Raw genomic sequence first — 21864 nt, forward strand, 5'->3', positions numbered from 1 at the left:
TTCCCAAAAGTGACTGTTGAAAACTGCAAATGAAAAGACATTCAATGTAAAAAAACAACAACAAAAGTTATCCACAAAGTTTGGTTGTGTTATAACTGCATGTGGCTAAAAAAAAAAGGCTGTCATTGAGAATGACCTTTCAATGTGGTATTAATAAAATACCAGTGTGATCTTTTCAGTGTGTGGTTTATGAATGAAGAGAGAAACAACAGGAAGTAGTTACAGTTCTTAAACCTTTAATGTAAACAGCAGTTTTGAGGGGCTTTGAAAAAATTCTAAAGAAAAACATCTGAAGGCATTAAATAGGTAGGGGAAAATATATAAATCATACTAGAAATAACAACCATGATCTGTTTTTAAATTAAAAAAATACATAAACTCTCAATTTTGTGGCCGTTACAGTCCTAAACACACACACAAAGTCAACTTCCCTTGACCAGATACTACCTTACATTTGATAATACCAACTACTTGGCAGTTTCACAATTTTAAAAATCGCTAAATCATGATCATCTTACAAATGATAAACCAAAAAGATCAAATATTGCTTAGGAATGTTGTGTACAGCAGTGTTTACAACAAAGAGAGACTCAAATGAGGGAGAGACAAGGGTGCGTTTGACTGCGTGTTTCACAATGGTGGTGTGTTTACACTTGTTTTATGGCGAAGCCACTGTGTAGGTGTACAATAAGCAATAAGCAGCGGTGCGATAAGAACATTAATATTCAAAGTAGAGGCATTTTACTGTTGTATAGTGCCTGCATTTTGAGGATCGACTTATTCTAACAGTCTTCAGCATACATGAAGCAGAACAGAGATATAAGAGACTATTTTCAAGGAACATCCGTGTTGAAATGCAACTCTGCCTCTCGGGAAACATTTAGCTGCCACAAATACTGTAAGTGTGAATGTGACAGAAAGTAAAAACCACTGGGAAGTTGAACCCAAATGAAAAAAAAAAAAAAATCCCTCCTTTTCCTTCTTTTGAACAACAAAATCATCATCCTGATCCTTTCATACATCATCCCTTTCCACAAGAACCCTGAGCAAAAATAATAAACATTAAAAAAAGGGACAACAAGGAAGCTGAATCAAAAAGGATTTCTAAGCATTTGTCTACAACAACGTCGGAGCAAAGTGACGGCGAGGGCCTCGACCAAGAAGTGAAGGTTTAGAAACATCAGACACAGGAGAAGACTGAGGAAGGAGAAGAAGGAGGAGAAGAAGAAGAAGAAGAAGAAGGAGGAGAAGAAGAAGAAAGAGATGTAGGATGACCAACAACAAGCCAAACAAACACTTCCTGTTTCCTGATCTCCATGGCAACTTGGAAAAAAATCCACATTGGCCCAGAGTCCCGCAAGTGTGACCATTTTTGATAATATGCACGATCTTCTCTCTTATAAAGGTGTAGATAGAAGCAAGAGGAAAATAGTTTAGTAAATCCTTTTTTTTCTCTTTTTCTTTCAATCACAGTTCATTTCTCCTCCCTAATATATGGTTTTATTTGTGTTCTTTCCAGTTTTTAAGAAAAAAGGGGTTGGTCCAGTGAATAGAGTAGGCGTGGGTGGTTGTTTGGGCGGGGCTTGTGGGCTCGTACGTCTAGTTACAGTCATAAACAAAGTCATAGTTGCTAGGTTCTTTGGGAATCGGGGGCGGGGCCTCGGGAATCTGGATGTTTTCTAGATCCAAGAGGCGGAGCTTCATCTCCATGGAGAGCAGGGTGTCCATGTCGGATTTGGTGTAATCGCTGGTCATCTCCTTGCCCAGGAGAGCGTTGAGACCGTCTGTCCACACGCAGTACTGGAGAGAGACGGACACACATGTAAGTGAGACAAATTGAATCGGAAAATGCCTCTTCTATCTGGTCCAAAACAAACAAAAATGTTCACTTAATGTAGTGACAACTTTTAAACATTTAACTTTTTGGCAATGTCAGTCGGCCTGCATCCCAAAACTGGCCAGAATTCACAGTATTTCTTAGTTAACTCAAACGCAGACACTTTTGATATATTAGGTATTATTGCTTTAATGTCTGGTTATGTGTTTAAATAAGATATTAATTTGTTTGCCTTGAATAGACTTTATAATTTGGTTCTAATTATTGGATATAGCTGCATATCTAGCTCTGCATGTATATATGGGATCACTCTACCTATCCATCTGCCCTATCTACAGTCTCTCTCCAATTGTCTGTTCATGCATCAACTGCATATATACAGTGTTATGTACCCCAATAATTTACTCTATTCATATGTGCTTTCCCAACCATCTATTGTAGAATAAAAAAATGTTGAAACATTGGTTGTCTCATAATAATATAGCTAAAGCTGCCAACTAAAACATAATCATTTATGTGCTTGGGTCCACAACTTAAAATCTCAAAGCTTCCAGAATCAAAGTTGTGTTTTTATGATTTAATTTAATAAAAAAACAAAAAAACAAACATGAGTTATTTTGTTGATTAAGTTAATACAATCATTAGTAATCCTTTTCTCTCAACCGTTGATGAAATAATAATTGATTGTTTTGTAGAGTTCATATTTAAGTTTTAGCTATGTGTGCACATCCGAGGGAAAAATAGCAAATAAAAATGCATTTAAATCACTTTGTTCTGCATTTGCCAATTCCAAACAAACACAACAATCTATTTATCTAATATAGAGCAGTGCATATAAACATTTCTCTATTTAAAACACATTGAGTCTGACACTGTCAACAACAAGGTCGACTACTGTCGGCTTACCTCATGCTTGTCAGGAGCAATAAAGTTTAAATATTCGTCGGACTCATAGAGGACAGAGAAGGCCAGCTCTAACACCTCCTGTGGCAAAATGTGGTGACACAGTGTGCAGGAGGAGGGATAGAATGGGGTAGAAGATAAAAAGAAGGGGTGGAAAGGGAGAAAGAAGAATTGACAGGTGAGATTTATGAATCAATTCCCCTGTAATCTTCCTCACATATCACAATCTGTTGCATCGGCTTTAAGGAAAATATATTATTTTGTGAAATACAAATGATCCTGAGTAAAGTATTTGCAGGTACTGTACACTCAAACTCCACTGTGGTCGACTGTAGAAAACGAACTGTGGACGGACTTGACACGCGAGCAGATTTGTACACATGGAAGCGATTCATTAAATATGTGCTGGCACTCCGCGTGAAATTAGCAGCTGCTTTACGGAGGCAGCAGGTAATTGACACGAAATCCTCTGTGCATTTTGTGACGCTGTTCGGTGGGGAGGTTCGTCTCAGCTCAGGAGTTCAGAGAAGAAAAGATTCAGTAAAGCTGAAACAGAAGCTCTTCTATCGGCTCTGAAAGGCTCCTTAAATGTAAACCTGGAAATGAGTGGATTATTTTTGGCCACTTTGTCTTTTACATTATATATCATAATTTAGTTTGATCCAAATATGTGAACAAGCTAAACTGCATAGAGCCATTCAAACAAAACGGTTTAACAGAGAAAAAGCTCAATCAAACTGGGATTATGATGAGAAGTTAGATAACTGCCATTTTAATCCTCACGGTTTTTAATAACCTCACTACTTTCTTTGATTTCAGATGATTGAATATGAAGACTAAAAGAATTGTCCGCTCTCTTTTCTACTGTAACAATAATTAAGAGCTTCTCCACTTCAGAGGAGCTGTGGCTGCTCTGACTCCAGTTTCAATAAAACACTGGTAATCTAATTTTTGTATTTCCTGCGAGGGCCTCATTTCAATATGGCTGCAACAGATCTGCACCTGCTCTTTAGATGCAAAGGATTCTCCACGCAAGCATGGCCCGCTGCAAATTGTGCACGCATCAGTGAATACGGCAGAACATGCAATCAGCCATGCTTATCAAACGTCCCACTCATTCGTGGCTGAAACGCTAGAGCATGGAGCTGCGAGGTGCTCTTCAGAAACGATGCAAAATGATGCAGAGCTGACAGGTAAAGAGGCTTTCCCAGGTTGGCGCAGCTGTTTTCTAAATAATACGAGTCTGAAGACACCGAAGGTGTCAGAAAAGAAGAAATTGTAACTACACAGAAAAAGAAATGTCGTTTGCCGTGATTCTATTTGGAGGAATTCGCAGCAAATTGTGACACTTTATTAGTCCGGCGGTTTCCCACAAAACAGCTCACATGCCAGCTTTGGGAGAGGTGACTTTGTCTGGCCTTGTAACAGTGAGTAATGAAATGTGCTCATGTTCTCATTCACAAGGTTGGGATGGTCCTGCCAGACCGCCCGCAGCCCCCCCCCCCCCCCCCCCCCCCAGGTCATCCTCCTAGACCTTCGCTTATCAACAAGGTAATAAAAGAGACAACGCAGGCAGGAGGTGCACTCCTTTGTCTTCGAGGCCGTTTATTCAAGATCCAATATATCACAGTCCTGTGGGTGGGGAGTGAAGGTTTGCAGAGAAAAAGTATGGAAGAGGGGGCGCTGCAGTACACAGACACAGACAAGATGGCTCTTTTATCTCAGTTAAGGCACCCCGGCCTACTTGGTACTATCAGATCTAAACTGCAGAGAGAAGACGCGAGTGTGGTTCTGGTGGCGCTGATGCGAGTCTGGTTTGCAGTTAAAAGGGCTATTCTGTAATTTATTCATACTACACCGATGACTATGTCTCTCGCTGAGCGACGCACTGAATCGCAAGTTATTGTGTTATTTCCCAAAGCAAAATTATGTAACTGAAATTATGTTATGTAAGTCTCATGCATCCGGAGACACATTCTCTTGCCCGGGTACACACCCACCCACCCACATATATGCATGTGTACATTATGGACACGCACATGCACGCACATGCACGCACGCACGCACGCGCACACACACACACACACACACACACACACACACACACACACACACACACACACACACACACACACACACACACACACACACACACACACACACACACACACACACACACACACACACACACACACACACACACACACACACACACACACACACACACACACACACACACACACACACACACAGACACACAGACACACACCTTGTTTTGCTTCAGGGCTCCCTTCTCCTTCATGTGAGGACAGTCTTTGCCGGTGATAACAGCTTTGATATCAGCCACAGGCACTGCAGTGAGGACAGGAGTGAGTTAACAACAACAACAACAACAACAACAACAACAACAACAACAACATCCCAGTGACGACTGTCTCATCCCAGATGGGTGCAGTTTTGTCCAAGTGATTAAAAATTTTAAATTCTCCAACAATTTGATAGTTTGCAAGGTCAACAAGTTAACAAGTCAACAAGAAACTGATGGGAACACCGACTATAAAATCCAACAGTTTGTGTCAGTGACAGCTGCTCGTCACTGTTTATGCAACGTCCTGCAGATCCCACATGTGTCTTCAGAGATTTGAAAAAAAATCCCCACTCTGACCCAGCACTGGGGTAAAGACTACAAATAATATGAAGTTACACTCACATTTGTCCTGTAGAGAGTCGTGTGGCACCTCGCCCTGAGGGCTCTCTTCCAGATCTCCATAGTGCAGGACTTTATGATTCGGGGACAAACGGCAATACCAGAATTTATCTGGAAACAATAAAAAAAAAATTAAAAAAAGACAGAAGGCAGCGTAAGAGACAGCTTGATTGGAGTTGTGAAATAAGTCGCGGCTGGTAAAAAGCATCATATGGGGAGGGATTTGCATGAGTCATCAACCAGAGAGAAAATGATCGCGGCAGGAAAAAAGGAACAAAAAAAGCCTTGAAGAAAAATCCACAGATGGGCTATAATGCTCTCCATGAGGGAGGGCTCCTGATGGGAAACAATTGGCCTTCATTTTTTGTAACTGTTTCAACAATAAGATATATCATCACAACAGGACATTCCGATTTTTCTCCTCAAACTCAAATGTGGCAAAGTGACACTTGAATGTTTTTACAATAGAAGTAAAAGTTAATAATAATAATAATAATACCTAAATAATTAGTTTTGCGTTGTGACACAATGCTGCATAAAATGTAGGCTGTGGTAAAAAACACTTGTAAACCAATAGTCCTCTTGATAAAATATCAGCGTTATTAGGAGTTTCAGAGCTTTTGATCATCTGAACTTTTTAAGATTCTGTTTGACCTGAAATCCAAATATCATTAAAAGGAAAAATCATGAGGTGCCACGAATTATGTGCAGAATAATGGGAGAAGGGAACATTTACAGACCTTGACCCTTCATTTCTATAATGGTTAGTGATTGATTATGATATCTAGAAAACTCCACATTTGCCATGGAGCAGAGAAATAGTATGTTACACTTATATACCAGTAATGACAGTCGCCACCTCTAAGACCTCTAAAGTATGACTGTCACAGACAACATAAGTTGAAGATATTAAGTGAAATCTAAGTCTTGACGAACAGACCTTCCGACACCATGTTCTTCACTTTAGTAGGCACATTTGTTTCAAGGTGATACAATTTGAGACCTCATTAAAAAAAAAAAAAATTTCTGGTTAGATTTTTTTCTTCTTGCGACTGTTTTCAAATGCAATCCTCCTGCAGTGAAGGCCTGTAAATATCAGTTGCATCTTTAAAACGCTAGTTAAACCGAGGCCGGCCTGATGTTCCCTGGTGGTTTCTTGCCAAGGTGGGCTCCGACTGCGCTGGCAGTGAGCGCCTGCAGATTTGGGGAGGTCTCACTGGCGTACGCAGAGTCCAAATTCAAATTGCCGAAAATAGACAGTTGGTGGTGCCAAGCTGCTGCAGAGTGGCACCAGTCCACAGGGAGCAGATCTGTGCGGGGGATGTGAGAGGAAGGGACGCAATCAACGGATCAGCTGCACTAAAACATTCACCGATTTGTGTATGACTACAGGAACTTGCGTTCTTCCTTTGGCTCGGGACAGATTGTGAATCTATTTGACTCCGTCTCCGTCACCCGAACCTGTAACTCCACTACGCAAGTGATGGATGATGGAATCAAGCAGAATGAGGCCCTTTTCCATTTGACTTTTGAGTGAGCATTGTATTACCGCACAATGAACGGAAAGTGCTGTTAATGGCAGTATGTTGCACTTTCAAGACTATCTTTCAAACTCCCTCAGCCTTTAGTGCTCGTCTGGTAATGGACAGTCTGGAAAGTAGAGTCATCTGAGCTGAAGTCAGCTAAATTAATATTTGATGTGAACTTTTTGCAAACTGTGGGACTTTGAAACAGTCACACAAGATGCTGTGAGAGGGAGTGGGAGGACAACGGCACGTTTTATATATAAAGAAAAGGCATTGCGGTGGAGCGAGATTGAAAATGTAAAAACAATAAGGAGAAGAAAAGTTTATCGAAATGAAAGTTAGACTAATAAACCATGCTTCGGTTTACATGTACACCCTTTGTCATGATCTAATATCTCATTAATGGAACATCAACGCTTCATGCATTAACTGAGTTAATGCATGAAGGTATTGTAACTATCAGTAAGAGAACAAAGGATGAGAGAGGCAGCAGAAACATGCATGAACAGTAAAATAAGCAACAGGAAAAGTTGAAGGTGGAAGCATATATATGACGGTACATATATTCACTTGTAATGAAGGATGTAAAGAAAATAGAGCGTTGAGAATGTAAGGAGGACGTTGCAGAATGATTGCATGCAGGCAGCATCTCCTCAATGATACAGTAGATGACTGAGTGAAGTGAAGTAAATGTGAAGCTTGATACTTTACAGGTTTATGTGTGTGTAGATCCAGCATGAGTATATTTATATGTGCATCTTCACCTCCTCCAACCAGCTTTGGAGGATCTCAGCGGTAGTAAGCAGGATGTGGCAATATGAGCCCATTCACAACATGGAGCTGCACAAAAGCCAGACGAGCATGAATCAGCTGAGCACAAGCAGCGAAGACGATCAGGCACTTAATCTGGTTGACGGGTTGCACCTGAGCATCTGCCCGGCGAAATCTTTTCAGCTAAAATCCCTTTTATTCCCCCACCTAGTCTACGTTTCTTTCTAGCTCCTCTCTAATCCAGCTTTGGCAACATCTGGATGACAGCTGCCAAGACGACTCCCGATCAGGCTTTTACATGCCAGAGTACATTGACGCATCGAGGGAACAAAAAAAAAAAGAAAAAGAAAAAAAGACGTCACATTTTGTTCAGTTTGATTTCACTTATTGGAAAGGGTACTCCCAGCAGGGCAGCTGATGACAGTCATGCTATACGAGCAAAAACAACCTTCTAACCTGAGCTTGTCACCAGGTGTTTGATTTCATGTTTTTATATATGTAGACAAAAGCAAAAGTGGTGACGTGAAAGTGCAAGAGGGAGGACAGGAGACAGAAGGGATCAGGTTGCAAGCAGATTAAATCCTCTGTGACTGAGCAGCAGTGCATTATACAAGTTAAATACTACCACTGCTGCATCTCGTTTCCCCCTCAGTCACTGTGGCTTACTCACTTTCATTCTTGCGGCAGCGACTGTGAAATAAGATTTCAGGCGAACACGCTCCTATCAAAGTTGGCTGCAAGAGTTTCAATTTCAATTCGGCTTCCTCCTCAATGTGCTACTGAGATGGAAGGAAATTAATGTGCAAGCTGAATAAAGTTAAGAGAGGGGACTGAATATGTTTGAGCAGAGTTTCTCTTGTTTCCTTCCAAACACGCATAGAAAAAGAGCAGCTTGGTTTCTTAAACAGCTTTATAAGCAAGCACAAGATCTCCTGAACAGTCCAGCCAAAACGTCTCTCTTGTGTTACATCTCAGTAGGTAATACACTGCTTTGTCATATTTACCACACCCTGCATACAGCAGAGCCCGAGGTTACTGGAGTCTGCTCGTCTCCCCTTCCTCGTCTCCAAGCTTTTCTAGAATTTATCACGACAAGCGTGTCAAAATGGGCTCTTATAGTGCTTTTGGCTTCATGTATCTTTGTACTCCTTTGCACATCTTAGATTTGCATATGCTGGAAGTCTGTACGTGTGCATCTGCACGTCAAGACCGACTGATGTGAACCGACGTGAAATGTGTATGTGTGTCACTATAGAACTCCGACGTTATCGGAAATCCCAGATAACGGTGGATCCACAGCAGTGGAAAAGCTTCAAAGATCTCCTATGTGAAGAAAAACAAAGAAGAAGTCCTGTGGGGCTTTTGTAGAGAACAGAGTAGAAGGTGATGATGGCAACGTAATGAAGCAGGAACACAAGGGAGAAAACTCAACTACAATTCTGGTGGACAGAGAAGAGGGAGCTGTGAATTTCAATGCCTGTGATCTACGGATGAGGGCCACATAAAGCTGGGCTTGTCTGCGCGTGCAAGTGTGTGTGTGTGTGTGTGTGTGTGTGTGCTTTGTGTCTCACCTTGCCTCCTGCGACTGCTGATTTTCCTGAAGCAGGTTCCCTCACACAACCTGTTGAGCCTCTGCTGTTTGATCAGCTCCATGATCTCTGGCTGGATCTTTTCTCTTAGCTCCCTGCAGAACAACAAACACACAATATTGGTTTAGCAGAATTGCATCAATTCTCTTAACAGTGCCCGTGGCAAGGCAGCGCCAGGAGGTGGTACAGGACAGCAAGTAACAGAGGTGAATTATTTGAGCTTTATGTTGGCAGCGGAGTGCAATATTCATGTGGAGGGGAAAAGTCCATGGGTTGAAATGTTCACACATGTACACACAGACACACACTGAGAAATATGTCAGCAAGCATCTCGTTCAGATGATCAGCAGGAATCCGTGCTGCGACATCCTCTGCTCGAATCCCTGTCATTTATTCATGTATCTCCATGTATGTGTGCTCCATTTGAATGCAAAGCACACAGCACCAGTCACCATAAATTATGCACATTATCTGCCCGAGCAGAGCTGCTTCCCTTCATTATTGCACCCTCTCTCCTTCAATTTAACATTTATTCTTTTCCTGTTTTATAAATATCAGTGACTTTACCAAAATTTTAGCTACATTAGTCTTTGGTTTTTAACATCATTGTACACCCACCCCCCACGCCGATGTTCTTGATCACATTTTTGCCCTTATTTCTCTCCTTCGGGCTCATCCGCTCTTGTCTTTTCTCATTTGTCTCCCCCCTCGCCTGTGTTTCCTTCATTGCTGATTCCAGTCGTTACATTGATCTGTGGTCAGACATCCACTCTGGCGTCTTTAATAGAAACGGCGAGTGAGAGAGTGAGACAGGCATGGTTTGCTCTGGGCAGGATGGGTGATAGCAGCTCGGCTTTTCCACTTCCATCCCTCCCCTGGGTTAAGCAGGTGAGACTTCACTCGCTTAAGATGACTTTGCTATTTTGTTTTCTCAGAGAGCCCCCTTTGGTTTCCATTTTAAATTGATTCTCTCTGGCTATGGCATAAAAATCACAGACAACTGAAGCGTTCTCCTGGTAAATCTCTGTATATCAGGTGTTTTAGTGATGAAGGGAGCAAAGCACTGACCTTGTGTGAATTTATAAATCACGTATAAGTGAAATATTGCAGAGCACAAGTTAATAAAAAAAAACCAACAACAACTAATCGATAATGAATTATTTCAGCCACTTTTCATCCCAATTATTGGGGGACTGCATTAGATTTAAGCTATGTATTAGTGTTCTCTTGTAAGTGCTTTCACAGCAGTTCGGAGTTTATTTACTGTGTGAATTCTTTATGTGAGGCTGATTTCGTTTTTTAAGGGTGTAAGCATCTTTCTAAGAATAGAAAACTTTCCACATTGCAGTAAAGACCTAAAAAAATGTACCAAACTCTGCTAAGTGGAGACAAAATGGTATAAAACGTCCTTCAGCTCAGACATTCTGAGAGAAGACGGCTTTGATCTGAAACCACAAAGACATCGCTTCACCTTCTTTTAAAGTCATTCTCCATAAAAAAAAAAAGTGATAACAGCAAAGTAGGAACAGTTGTAAGTATTACAGGGATTCTTTAAATCTATGGTAAGACATACTCAGGCTGTCTCAGTATTGAGCAAGACAAAGTCCAACCTTGGAGTTTGCTATCTATTTTCTGTAGGACCAAAACAACTGAAAGCCACTGTGTAATACATAATTAAACATATTTCTTAACACACTAAATTATGAATATGAAAAACAAAAACCTTAAGGATTTATTCTGCAGTTTTTAATGGTTTCAGTGTTATTGTGCAAAAGCAACATCACTTGCTTTTACAATTAATTGGCTGTAAAGTTTGTTTCAATAATCAATAAGCCCTTGGCTGAACATTGACTGCTATTCAAAGGGACAAGCTCTCCCAGTGGAATGGATTTTCAGTAGTGCTACCTACTCCATCAAATGCAGGAAGGACAGGACAATGTTCTCCATTACAAGCTTCACATCCATGATCAGTCAATGAATGATCTATTACAGACTGGCTGTCCATTCGTAATGAGCTGGAGGAGATCATTAATGGAGTATTCACTGGGAATGCCACTGGTGGGAAATTCTAATGTAATACATATTTGCAATCAAAGGACAAAGCCACAGGTGCAACCTGCTCCAAGCCGATTCTTTGGCAAAACCCAAAGGAGGAGGGAAAAATAGCTATTATAACCATGTTAAGAATCAGTGTTTTTTGCAGATGCAAGTGAAACAATAAGTTCAACAACAGATGAAGGAGACTTGCCTTTTCCACCTGTTCCTTCAAGTCAGCAGAGAATCACTTTTTACACTTTAATATTTGAACAATATCTTGATCACGACACTTACAGGATGGGGCGGGACTGGAAGTCTTCCTGATTCATCCTTTCGGACTGGCGTATCTTCAGGATCTCTGTGTAGCTCAGGTTCTGCAGGCGACTCTTGAATTGGTCCAGGGAATTAGGCTTGAGAGTGAGCGCTCGCATGATCTGCTCCCTCACCACCTGCATTACCTGCGTGGCAGAACAGAGAGGAGGAGGAGGAGGGAGGTGTGTTACACAGTGCGATGACACAGTCTTAAGAATATACACAGGTTATTAAAAGTAACCTGATCAAATGAACTTTTCCCAAAAGGATAAATGATGGATTGTTTTTGAAGGCAAGAGCAACTAATCCCGTCAGTTCCATAAAAGAAGAAAGCAAAGCAGAACAATTCAGCGCTGACGAGTCAAGTGTTAGACCTTGTATCATACATCAGGGAGAAGCATGACAGAACCTGCCTATAATACCCACCTAGCTAATACCATTAATTTGGCAGTGGCTGCAGAAGCATGACACGAGTGCTGTTCCAAGTCATCAATCCTACTTAAGGGGTCTTTGTGTTCAACAGAATCAACAATACAAAAGGGAAGCACTCAGCAACATCACATAAACCACATCATGCATGCCTGAATCAGTTAGCTCAGAGCATATGCCTCACTGTCAGGAGACAGACACACAGGGCTCCTGTATCAGCAGCAAAGATGAGTTTAAAGCTGCATCCAAACACACTGAATACTAAAGCCTCCAGCTTTAAATGGCAAAATGTGTGACTTGGTAATCAAATTGTGTCTTACTTTACTGTAAACCACAAAACAGGGGAAATTGATATGTTAATTAATGTGCAAAGTGCTACAACCAAAATGACACAATAATACACAGTGGTTAGCAAGACCACTGGAGGATTGCAAATCTGTTACTTGACACAAGAAGCAACTCAGAAGTACAACTCCAGCAGGAACAGAAATGTCTGTAAGAGCTTTGTAAACCTGGTTTTGGTCCCTAGATGCTGGTTGACATTAAACTGAGGCTTGACCTGTACTGACATCGTCAACATTACATTTGCACATCAGCGAGTGGTTCATAGCCTTTCTTAAGGCAGTCTGGGGGGGGGGGGGGGGGGGCTCCAGGGAAACAGAATGCTACGTGTATGTTTATATTCAAAGAATATACACTGCATACAAACAGTAAGGACATTTTGTGTGCAATGGGAGGGAGGGATAAAAAAAAAAGTAAAAAAATGGAAACAGTTTACCCTTCCTATAGTTTTTTCATGTATTTTTTTGCTTATTAAATAAATAAGTGTTGATTTAAAAAAAAGAGGAAGGAAATGTGCCTTCTACTGATTAGTTTTTTTTGTGCTGGACAGTTGAAAAGTCAGATCTTTCCTGTTCATAGTGCCGCATTTGCAAGGAACTTGCATTTGTGGGCTGAGCAGCAGAGTGGTTGAATTTGTCTGTGCTGCCATATCACAAGAGATGAAGAGATGTGAATGAGAAGTAAGACTGTTGTGGCTGTCAGGCTCTTCCACTCGATACTGAGGCTCTAATTTGTTGAATGAATAAACAGTTTAAATGAATAACTTGTCAAATTGCTGAAATGTCTTCGACCATCAAATCCAACAAAAAGAGTGAACAGTGAAGATTTCGCTCAATTCCAATAGGTGCAACCAGCGTAATCTATAAAAAAAGGCTTTCCTATAGTAGAAGATTCATTCCCACTTTTTGTGCATAGTTGCACAAGCACAAGTGAACTGTGTGTGTAAAGAGCATCAACATTACGCTCCAACTGTGACAAGAAATAAAAATCCCTTTATACTTCCAGACATCCACATAGAGTCTCCAGAAAATCAGTTCTAAGTTGAAATATTCATTGACAGCTGCGTGCATTTAACTTTTTATTCTTTGCTCTCTTACTTTTGACAGGTGATTTGCATTCGGCTAGTTATGATTTAAACACTAATATAACGAAAATACATATTCGTCACTTGTGAAGGTATTCAGTCGACACACAAAGAATCTCTGAAACCAAACCGAATTTCTGATAAACAGGCAATTAAAAAAAAAAATCTAAAATCACCTGCAAGCAGCAGTCGTCCTCCAAAACAGAGACCGTCTTACTGAGCCGGTGTCGAAGTCGGCCTTGTAAATCCCACTGAGACACAGTGTAATATCTGGCTATAAAAATAAACTTTGCTTGGCTTCTCAACATTTGCCTGGCCAGGCAGAGCTGTTCCACTTATTGCAGATGATGTGACTGCAAACGTGACAAGCAGCCCTAATTATGGATCAACCATGTTAGCTGCCGCCTGTGGGCCTGCAGTTGCTGATTCACAGGATCAAATCACACTCGGGTGACAGAAGGAAATAAACTGTCTTCTTTTCTCTTTGAAATTTTTTTTCTCCATTGTCTCTTCCCCACTTGATCAAAGGCCTGAAGGACAGGCTTGTATTTTCCAGCATCTGCAGGAAAGTTCACTCTAATTATAGACGAGATAATAAGAGTTTGGGATGATATTTTGCACGCTTATATGAACTTATAGATACACTGAAAGATGAAAATGTTTTGGGAGATCATTTAAGCCATGCCAAAACATGGCGAAGATTCCAAGTAAAGTCTTATGTAATGCTTTTTTTTTTTTACCCCCCGTTTGGTTTCACTGTAAGTGTATTTACTCATCAACATATAACCTCTGGACACTCACCAGTCACACTGAGCCAGGGGTGAGAGCGTTAAATATAGATCATTTTAGTCTCTAGAAATGAAACATAACCTCAACCCAACAACCGAAAAAAAAAAAAAAAAAGAAGAAGATAGAATTCATTTGAGGATAATCCTCCGGAATCAGCATCAGCGATATGCTCGGTGCCAAAATGCAGTAAGAAGACATTTGAAGAAGACGTTTTTGGGGAGTTGATGCTGCATATCAGCAGTGCCAAGAAAAGGAATTAACCCATTTCTAATTCCAGATCTGATATGGTCTGGCAGTAATACTTTGGTGTTAAGCTTTTACCACGAAAAAGATAGCAAAAAGTCATTTTGTAACCGATTGCAGATTTTAATCTGTAGATTAGGGAAACATGTTTGGAAGCGTAATCATAGCACAATCCAAAACTAATGGGCAAACGAATTGTCCCACAAGCCGAAAGAAGGTGACATGAGATCACATAGAGTCAGTAGTGATTAAAAATGCGTAAACCGTATTGTTTGATTTATCCAAAATGTCACAGACCTACATCAGTGCGCGTGCGATGATATGTGGTGTGCTCCAAAGTTAACTGGAGCTGAAGATGATGTCGAGCATCAGTGACTCGGCAATAGTACATCCTCCACATAACCCTCCACATGGCCGGGCTAAAGTTCAGATCAGGATCTTGGTGGCTTAAAAAAGAAAAAAAGACTACAAAGTACTTTTTCCACATCTGCTAAATTATAACCAAATAATTCTTATGGATAAGAAGTGGGATATGAGAGACATAATGAGTTATCAAGGGGGCTCATGTGTCCTGTTGTCCGGGACAGTTCGGTGGGTATTAATTAGCAGCAGGATTGCTTTGTTACTCTTTTGAGGGCTGCTGCTCTGCAGTGGTGCCACACAGCAGGCAAAATGTAAAAGCCAGAAAGCGAGAAAATGTCCTTTCCTGTCCTCTGTTCATCCCTCTCTCGGCGAAAAGAGCTGTGAACGCATTTTACGCTTACTTTTATGGCATGGACCTCATCTCCATGAACAATACATTTTATTCTCACCCAATCTGTCTCTCTCTGAAATAGGTCCGTCATATTTTCATAGAGAGAACCAGATGTCCCACGAACAACAGATTTATAACTGACTTTAAGGTTTACCTTCATCCAACTCGTCCTCCTCCACCTATAATCTACTGTAAGATGATCATTCAAAACGGGGCGGCTGAGCGGGGCAAAGCTTGTAATCATGCTAAGGGAGATTTATCACTCCTGCACACTGCTTTTAATCAGAGCTTCATAGAGTCGACCATAAATGTTTTGCGCGCGTGCAAAACATTTAATGCTTAATAATTAAGCCCAAACAATAACTTATCTTCCCATTGGGATTATGAATGATGTGTCACAGTTGAGGAAAACATTCCAATAAGAAACTAACAGAAAGAAAGAGGTGTTTACTATGTGGTGTAGTGGCTCTCAGGAATCCCACAACAAAAATATCCTCAGTTTGATTGTGGACTTAGGTTTCTATGTGGAGTTTGCACGTTCTCCCTTGTCTGAGTTTTTTTTTTTTCCTCTGGGTCTGGGTCTTTTCCTCTGCTTCGGTTAATTGGTGACTCGAAGTTACTCATAAGACTGAATGTGACTGTGTGCGACCGTCTGCCTCTCTGTTTGCTCTGTTACATCCCAGTGACGTGTCTGGGGTCTATTTTGACCCAACGTCGGCTGGAATTGGCAACATCCCACAGCGACTTAAAGTTAGATAAAGCCATACAGAAGATGGATGGATGGGCGCTGTTCAATATAATTTTTAAGTGCATTGCACACTGCAGATTGTAAACAAAAAACAAGCCCTGAAGTTGCTCCCTGAAGTCATGAACAATGACGGGAAACTTCAAGGTGTTTTATTTTTTTTTTACGGGCAGATGTCTTCGTCGCCTGCAGCTCGCTATCTAACCTAATCCTGGTCTCCGGAGACCGACTGCTATCCGGGCCTGGCGTTTCCGCAGTGCCGTCCCTGGGGATCGTTCATTAATATGCCTTGTTTGCAGTCATGTCTCCAACTGGAAAACAATTCTGCTGGCCCATGTGGCTGCTCTCATGCTAATTAACATTGCAAATATTCATCACATTTAATATGAACACATGGTCCTTTCACAGCAGGGTGGGGCGGGGGGAGGCATAATGAATATTTTATCTTCATCCTTCGTTGTTATCCACTGATTGCTCAGAAAGCACCTTGGCAGAGGTGAGATGACGTCAGTGCTGAGACAAACTTTGCAGGCTGAGCTCACTGGCAGGATAAATTTAGGCGTGTGCAGGCATCATCTTTGCTATCCCCTGGATTACCTCAGTGCAAGATTGTTCATCTTGTACTCTCCCTTTCTTGTTGTCAGATCCAAGATTTATCAGTTCCATCTTGTTCACCTTCATTTCGGTCTTTCTTTAAGTTCCCCTAATCATTCCCAGACAACAGGCCATCGTTCTCTCCTGCAGCTCTTTCAAGGAGAAGTAAAGACAGCGGGGCAAGAGTCAGCAGAAGTAATTTAAGCTGTCCCAAGAGCCGCTGAGCACACGTAATGAAGAGGTGGCCACTTGACTGGCCTCCTACCGCTTTCCTCAATTCAGTTTCCTCAAACAGGACACTTCCTTTCGCTCAGGGTTGCGGTGCCATCCATCATCTACAACGCATGAGCCATAACAAATTACTGTCCCACTCTCTCGCTGACCAATCGACTGTTGCCGCTGCACCATTTACCTAAGATGATGCTAATGACACCATTTACCAGCCGTCAGTCAAACGCTAGTCCGCCACTCAAGCCGAGTCGAAATCTGGAGATTGTTCTGGAGAAACACTTTAGCGGGCAAATAACAAGCCAGTAATCACAGAATAATGACTTTGCTGATAACTCCCTGAAAGCAATCGAAAACTCAATTTCACATGCTGATGATAGGACGGAGGGATGCTACCATAGTAGACAAAACACACATGCTTTCACAGATACAAAAGAAGTCTACACAGGCCTGTGTGTACAATTTGTTTTTAGGCATTTATTACATTCACATTTTCAAACTAGAAGTATGAAAAGACAATGAAGAGTGTGTCTGCCTGTTATTGAAATGATAATTACATTTCCATTCCCTGCCGGCGTCCAATGATCAGTTGATAATCATCTACTTCAAAGTAAACCATGAGGTGATTAAAAAAAGAAAACAATGCCACAGAGATGGGCATGAAAGGATACCTGCCTCTTATCATGCTGCATGACAGGCTGTATTAAACTTAAAATCGATTAATGACGCATTGCCGAAAACACTGAAGCAAAAATGTTTTTGATGCTGCAAGAGATAAAAAAGTGTCAAAGCTGTCCTCAAGATTCATGAACGCAATACATCTTGAGCCAAAGTCACCATCATGATAGAATCATAATATATATTACCATTATTTTAATGGCATTACATGATTCTATGAAGACTCTCGTTAAAAGAAGAGAGGCTCCACTGTATTAAATAAATAGTAACGCACGTATTGCCTCTGCATGCAGACATTGTTTCCTTCTGGTCTCTGTTTATGAAATGATAGTGACACTAATCTTTGCCAGCAATGCCAACTGCGCCAGTTTTTTTTGTTGTTTTTTTTACTCTTCCTCACCCTGTGTTCTGAGTGAGAGGACATTTGGGAAAGGCACAACAAAACATAGTTTTCTATCTGACAGGCTTTTGAGGGGACAAACATCAAAGTTTCACTTTGCTCTCAACATTTGGTGTCACTTCAAAGGCGTCCCGCAGACTGGAAATATCAAGAACTTAAGCTGAAGTGAGCATTCATGTTACCCTGCCTGTGGGACAGTGATGGTATAAAGTGTTAATGTAAAGCAGCTACAGTTGCAGCACTTGAATACTGCGAAAAATTACTAATGAGGTAACAATTACAAAAATTTCATTGAGCTTGTTAGCCGGTATTAAACATAAATCAGCTAATGTGTCACAGCAACGCTCCAATAAATCTACAAAGTGAAGATTATTCAGACAAGCTCAGGGAGACATATAGAAGTGATTGAAGAGTTACTAACTAATGTCTTATCAATACTTCACTACACATCAGTGATGTTGTCTTATGATAGTTCTATAGATCCTACAAGCATGATGTGACTAAAGCACTGAGAGAGGTTGTTTAAGATTTTTTTTCAAGTATTTTACAAAACTTACCAGCATCTTAAAGATAGAAATCACACTAAAACCAAATGGGAAACTGTTAAATGGGTTAGAATTAGTTCAATCTTATTGTGAGTCAAACGTGACCATTGTTAAGATGGTATTTAATTTACATTATTGATATGAAAGGTCAAAGTGACCTTTAATAGAGGGGGATGTATAATCCATGAAAGTAGCGAACCAGACACCCACATTATTTTTTAAACTATACATTTTACTTGGTTGGACTCCCTTAACAAACTTTGTCATGGTTGCACATTGAATCTGCTGACAGCAAATAAGTGTACAGGCATATCCATCCATTAAAATTTCAATTACATGTCTACGCCCCATCGGCCGATATGCGAGGAGTCATATCTGTGTAGTTCAATAAAACAAAATCGATTGGCAAGGGGTAAATGTAACTTTAAAGTGCAGTGAAAATCAGTTCTTCTCTCGACACGGAAGCCTTACGGACTTCTTTGACAGCGTTACCGCCCCTCAGACAAGTGCACACACCAGGTATAACAGGCATAACACGCTGCCAGTGTGCACACTGGTCATACAGTACGCCAATTTATTCCTCTTGTTAGTACAACCACGGGGATCAACACTAACTCAGACAAAACGCTTGCTCCATGTAGTACCATGCACAGAAACCTTGTCCACAGACCCTCCTGCATCAATTCTATTCTTCCTTGCATGAGTGATGCAGGGCTGACACCGGCTGTTGCTGCTGGCTGTTGTTGTTGCCATATTTAGAGGGCCAGCACTGCATGCCGAGACAAACTGTCAGAGGGGCTCTTTTTCAACAGCGAGCTCCCCGTGAGGTGAGGCACAGCCCATATGGATGACTGGAGAGGAAAGTCGCCTGGGAAATTGTCACTTACTATAAGTCTGTCAAGAAACGCTGATGAAAGCCGAGCTCTGACCTTGGCTTGTGTACCGCATTGCATTAATTACTTCTTTATTATGACACAGTTGTTGCAGGAAATGTGAACATTCTGTATTAATTGTCCCAGAGGGATGAGTAAATTGTTGTGATTAAACATCCATTCAAGGACATAAAAACAAGTATTATTTCATTATATGAGATAATGTGGCCGGGACCAACACTTGAGTGCTTGAGTGCTACTTTGTGCCATTGCTAGACCTGCTGAAGTTGTCTGGAAAACTACATCATCTAACTTCTCCATGAATGATGCACACAACTCTCATTTAGCTGAGCTACAATGTTTTTACACCAAAAGTGCAAGTTGAGACAGAGCAAGGTCCTTCCTGGCTCTGCAAAGAGTAATTCTCTACTCCATGTAATGGAGTGGTACATTTTGGGTGATTGGATTACTAAGAACAGAGGGGGCAACATGAATGAGTCATACAAAGGGCCTGCAGTTATGGATGCAATGCTGGCTTCTCATTCTACTGTGACTTGAGTAAAAAAAAATCTCAAGCACAGGAAATAAGGAAGTTAAATATACAAAAGTATATGACTGAACACCCAGACAGTGAAACATTTGGCTGACCAGTAGCGTTACTTCTGTCACTGAGCCATTTATCCAATGATACACATTGTGCTTTTTATGGTTGGGCCTCACCTCTCCTGCCAGAACTTAATAGTCCGTGTACTCTAATGTAAACGGGGACTCAACTTAATTCTGCATTTGAAATCAATCACACGTTGTAATATTTGGTTGTGCGTGTTAAATGTAATGACCACATTAAGCATTTTCTTGTCAGAACAGTAATGTGGAGTTTTTAAAAACAACAGACAGAGAACCAGAGTAACAGACATCTGTGCTCATTCTCTCCTGATTCAAGCAGTGATGTATTGAAAGTGGATTTTGATGTGATGCTGATGACACTGCTCAGCATATTTCCACAAGTCACGCTCATAAAAGAGGGCCTTTAAGGGGATCTGTAATTTGCAAGTAATCTGTGGCCTGACATGCACATATAAACATCTACACAGAGATGTAGTGTCGAGGGGTATTTAAGTGAATCAAAAGACCTAAAATTCCAAGTTAAATCATCTTTCTCCCTGCTGATTATTTACTGAGCTGCTGTGAGACTCAACGACAGTATCATTATCTTGACACACAACAAAACAAAATGTTAGCTCTGCATCTCTGCTCATGCAGCTCTGATGGTTTGATGCTAATGACTGGTGATCTCTCTGGTCTGATTAGTGAGCTTAGCTTTGGTGTGCTGATGTGAGTGGGCTAACGCTGTCAGAGATGAGAGATCCCCCTTAGGCACATACACAAAGACACTCATGAAAAACTAATGCATGGGAATGAAAAAAAACACAAGCACTTGTACTGAAACCCAGCTGAGCAGTCAGGCTATACTCTTGTTACACACTCGCATACAGGCGACAGAAAAAGAAGAAAATAGGGACACAGGCGCAAATTCGTAAAATCGTGCAAAGTCCGAGCAGGCCTCAAATCACAAATACACCGATTTGTTGAGGCGCACGCACAAAAAAACACACGCCGATGCTCTGTCCGAGCGTGCCGAGATGTGTGCAAAAACAATAAAGCAAACCTTGTTAAGGGAGTGGGAGGTGAGGCAGCCAGGCAGAAAGATATAAATAGCCTGTCTGAATTCAACAATAGAGGGGGAGAGGGTACGGGGGTGAGGGGACGGGGTGGTGGTGGTGGTGGTGGTGGTGAGGGTGTTCAAGAGATGAGTACGAGGTGGAGAAAAAGGACATAGGAGACAAAAACTGTTTGTAATTCAAGGAAGACGAGAGGAACGTGAACAACGAGCACGGTACGTATATAAAATCTGCAGGTCTCAATGCAGGAGAAGAGACGAGTGGGGGAGGTGCAGGTTTGTCTCGGCCTCATGGATGCAAAGCAGGACAGCAGCAGTCACAGTTGTTGGCATTAGGTGGCGTGTGCAGCGCTTTCGCCAACGGTGTCCCAAGCAGCTTCCTGGAATCTAAACATGGCCTCTGCCCAAAACTTTTGGCACCTGCTCTCACGCCATTACTGTCAAATCACTCCTGACTCTTATGTGCTGGCTCCCATTTCATTAATCAAGCACGCACGCATGTTAACCTTGTGGAAAAGTGGAGGAACGGTCTTCTTACTAAAGGGCCAGAAATAATTTGCATTCATTTGCATTAAATCTCCTGAATTGATTTGCAGCCTTAAATGAAACTGAAATAGCAGGTTCATGCTGCTTCTTAATAGTGTTACGCGTTCGACAAGTAATGACTGATTTATGGGCGTAGATGAGAGGGTCGCTCGGCTGCAGTTGCCCAGCTTTGTGAGGATTGCCATGTGAATAATCCCACATGGGACAGGTCGGTCTTCGACATGGATGAACAAAGCAGATTATCTACTCTCC

At 41.4% G+C, this 21864-nt stretch overlaps 1 protein-coding gene across 2 annotated transcripts in view; it reads right to left on the reverse strand.

The window, feature by feature from the left end:
* Positions 1-228: 228 nt before the first annotated feature.
* Positions 229-21864, reverse strand: part of elmo1 (engulfment and cell motility 1 (ced-12 homolog, C. elegans)) — a 103128-nt gene continuing 81492 nt past the window's right edge. The window contains exons 17-22 of one of the 2 annotated variants that reach the window (XM_080516349.1): positions 11665-11828; positions 9316-9428; positions 5451-5558; positions 5010-5092; positions 2744-2818; positions 229-1800 (exon numbers count right to left, since the gene is read on the reverse strand). In XM_080516349.1, coding sequence (XP_080372475.1) covers positions 1600-1800; positions 2744-2818; positions 5010-5092; positions 5451-5558; positions 9316-9428; positions 11665-11828 — 744 coding nt within the window. In that variant the 3' untranslated portion in view covers positions 229-1599. Of the gene's footprint in view, positions 1801-2743; positions 2822-5009; positions 5093-5450; positions 5559-9315; positions 9429-11664; positions 11829-21864 lie in introns of both variants that reach the window. The other variant, XM_080516348.1, reaches the window with a different exon arrangement.

Source organism: Blennius ocellaris, assembly GCF_963422515.1.
Source record: "Blennius ocellaris genome assembly, chromosome: 20".
In the NCBI taxonomy this organism is placed as follows: domain Eukaryota; kingdom Metazoa; phylum Chordata; class Actinopteri; order Blenniiformes; family Blenniidae; genus Blennius; species Blennius ocellaris.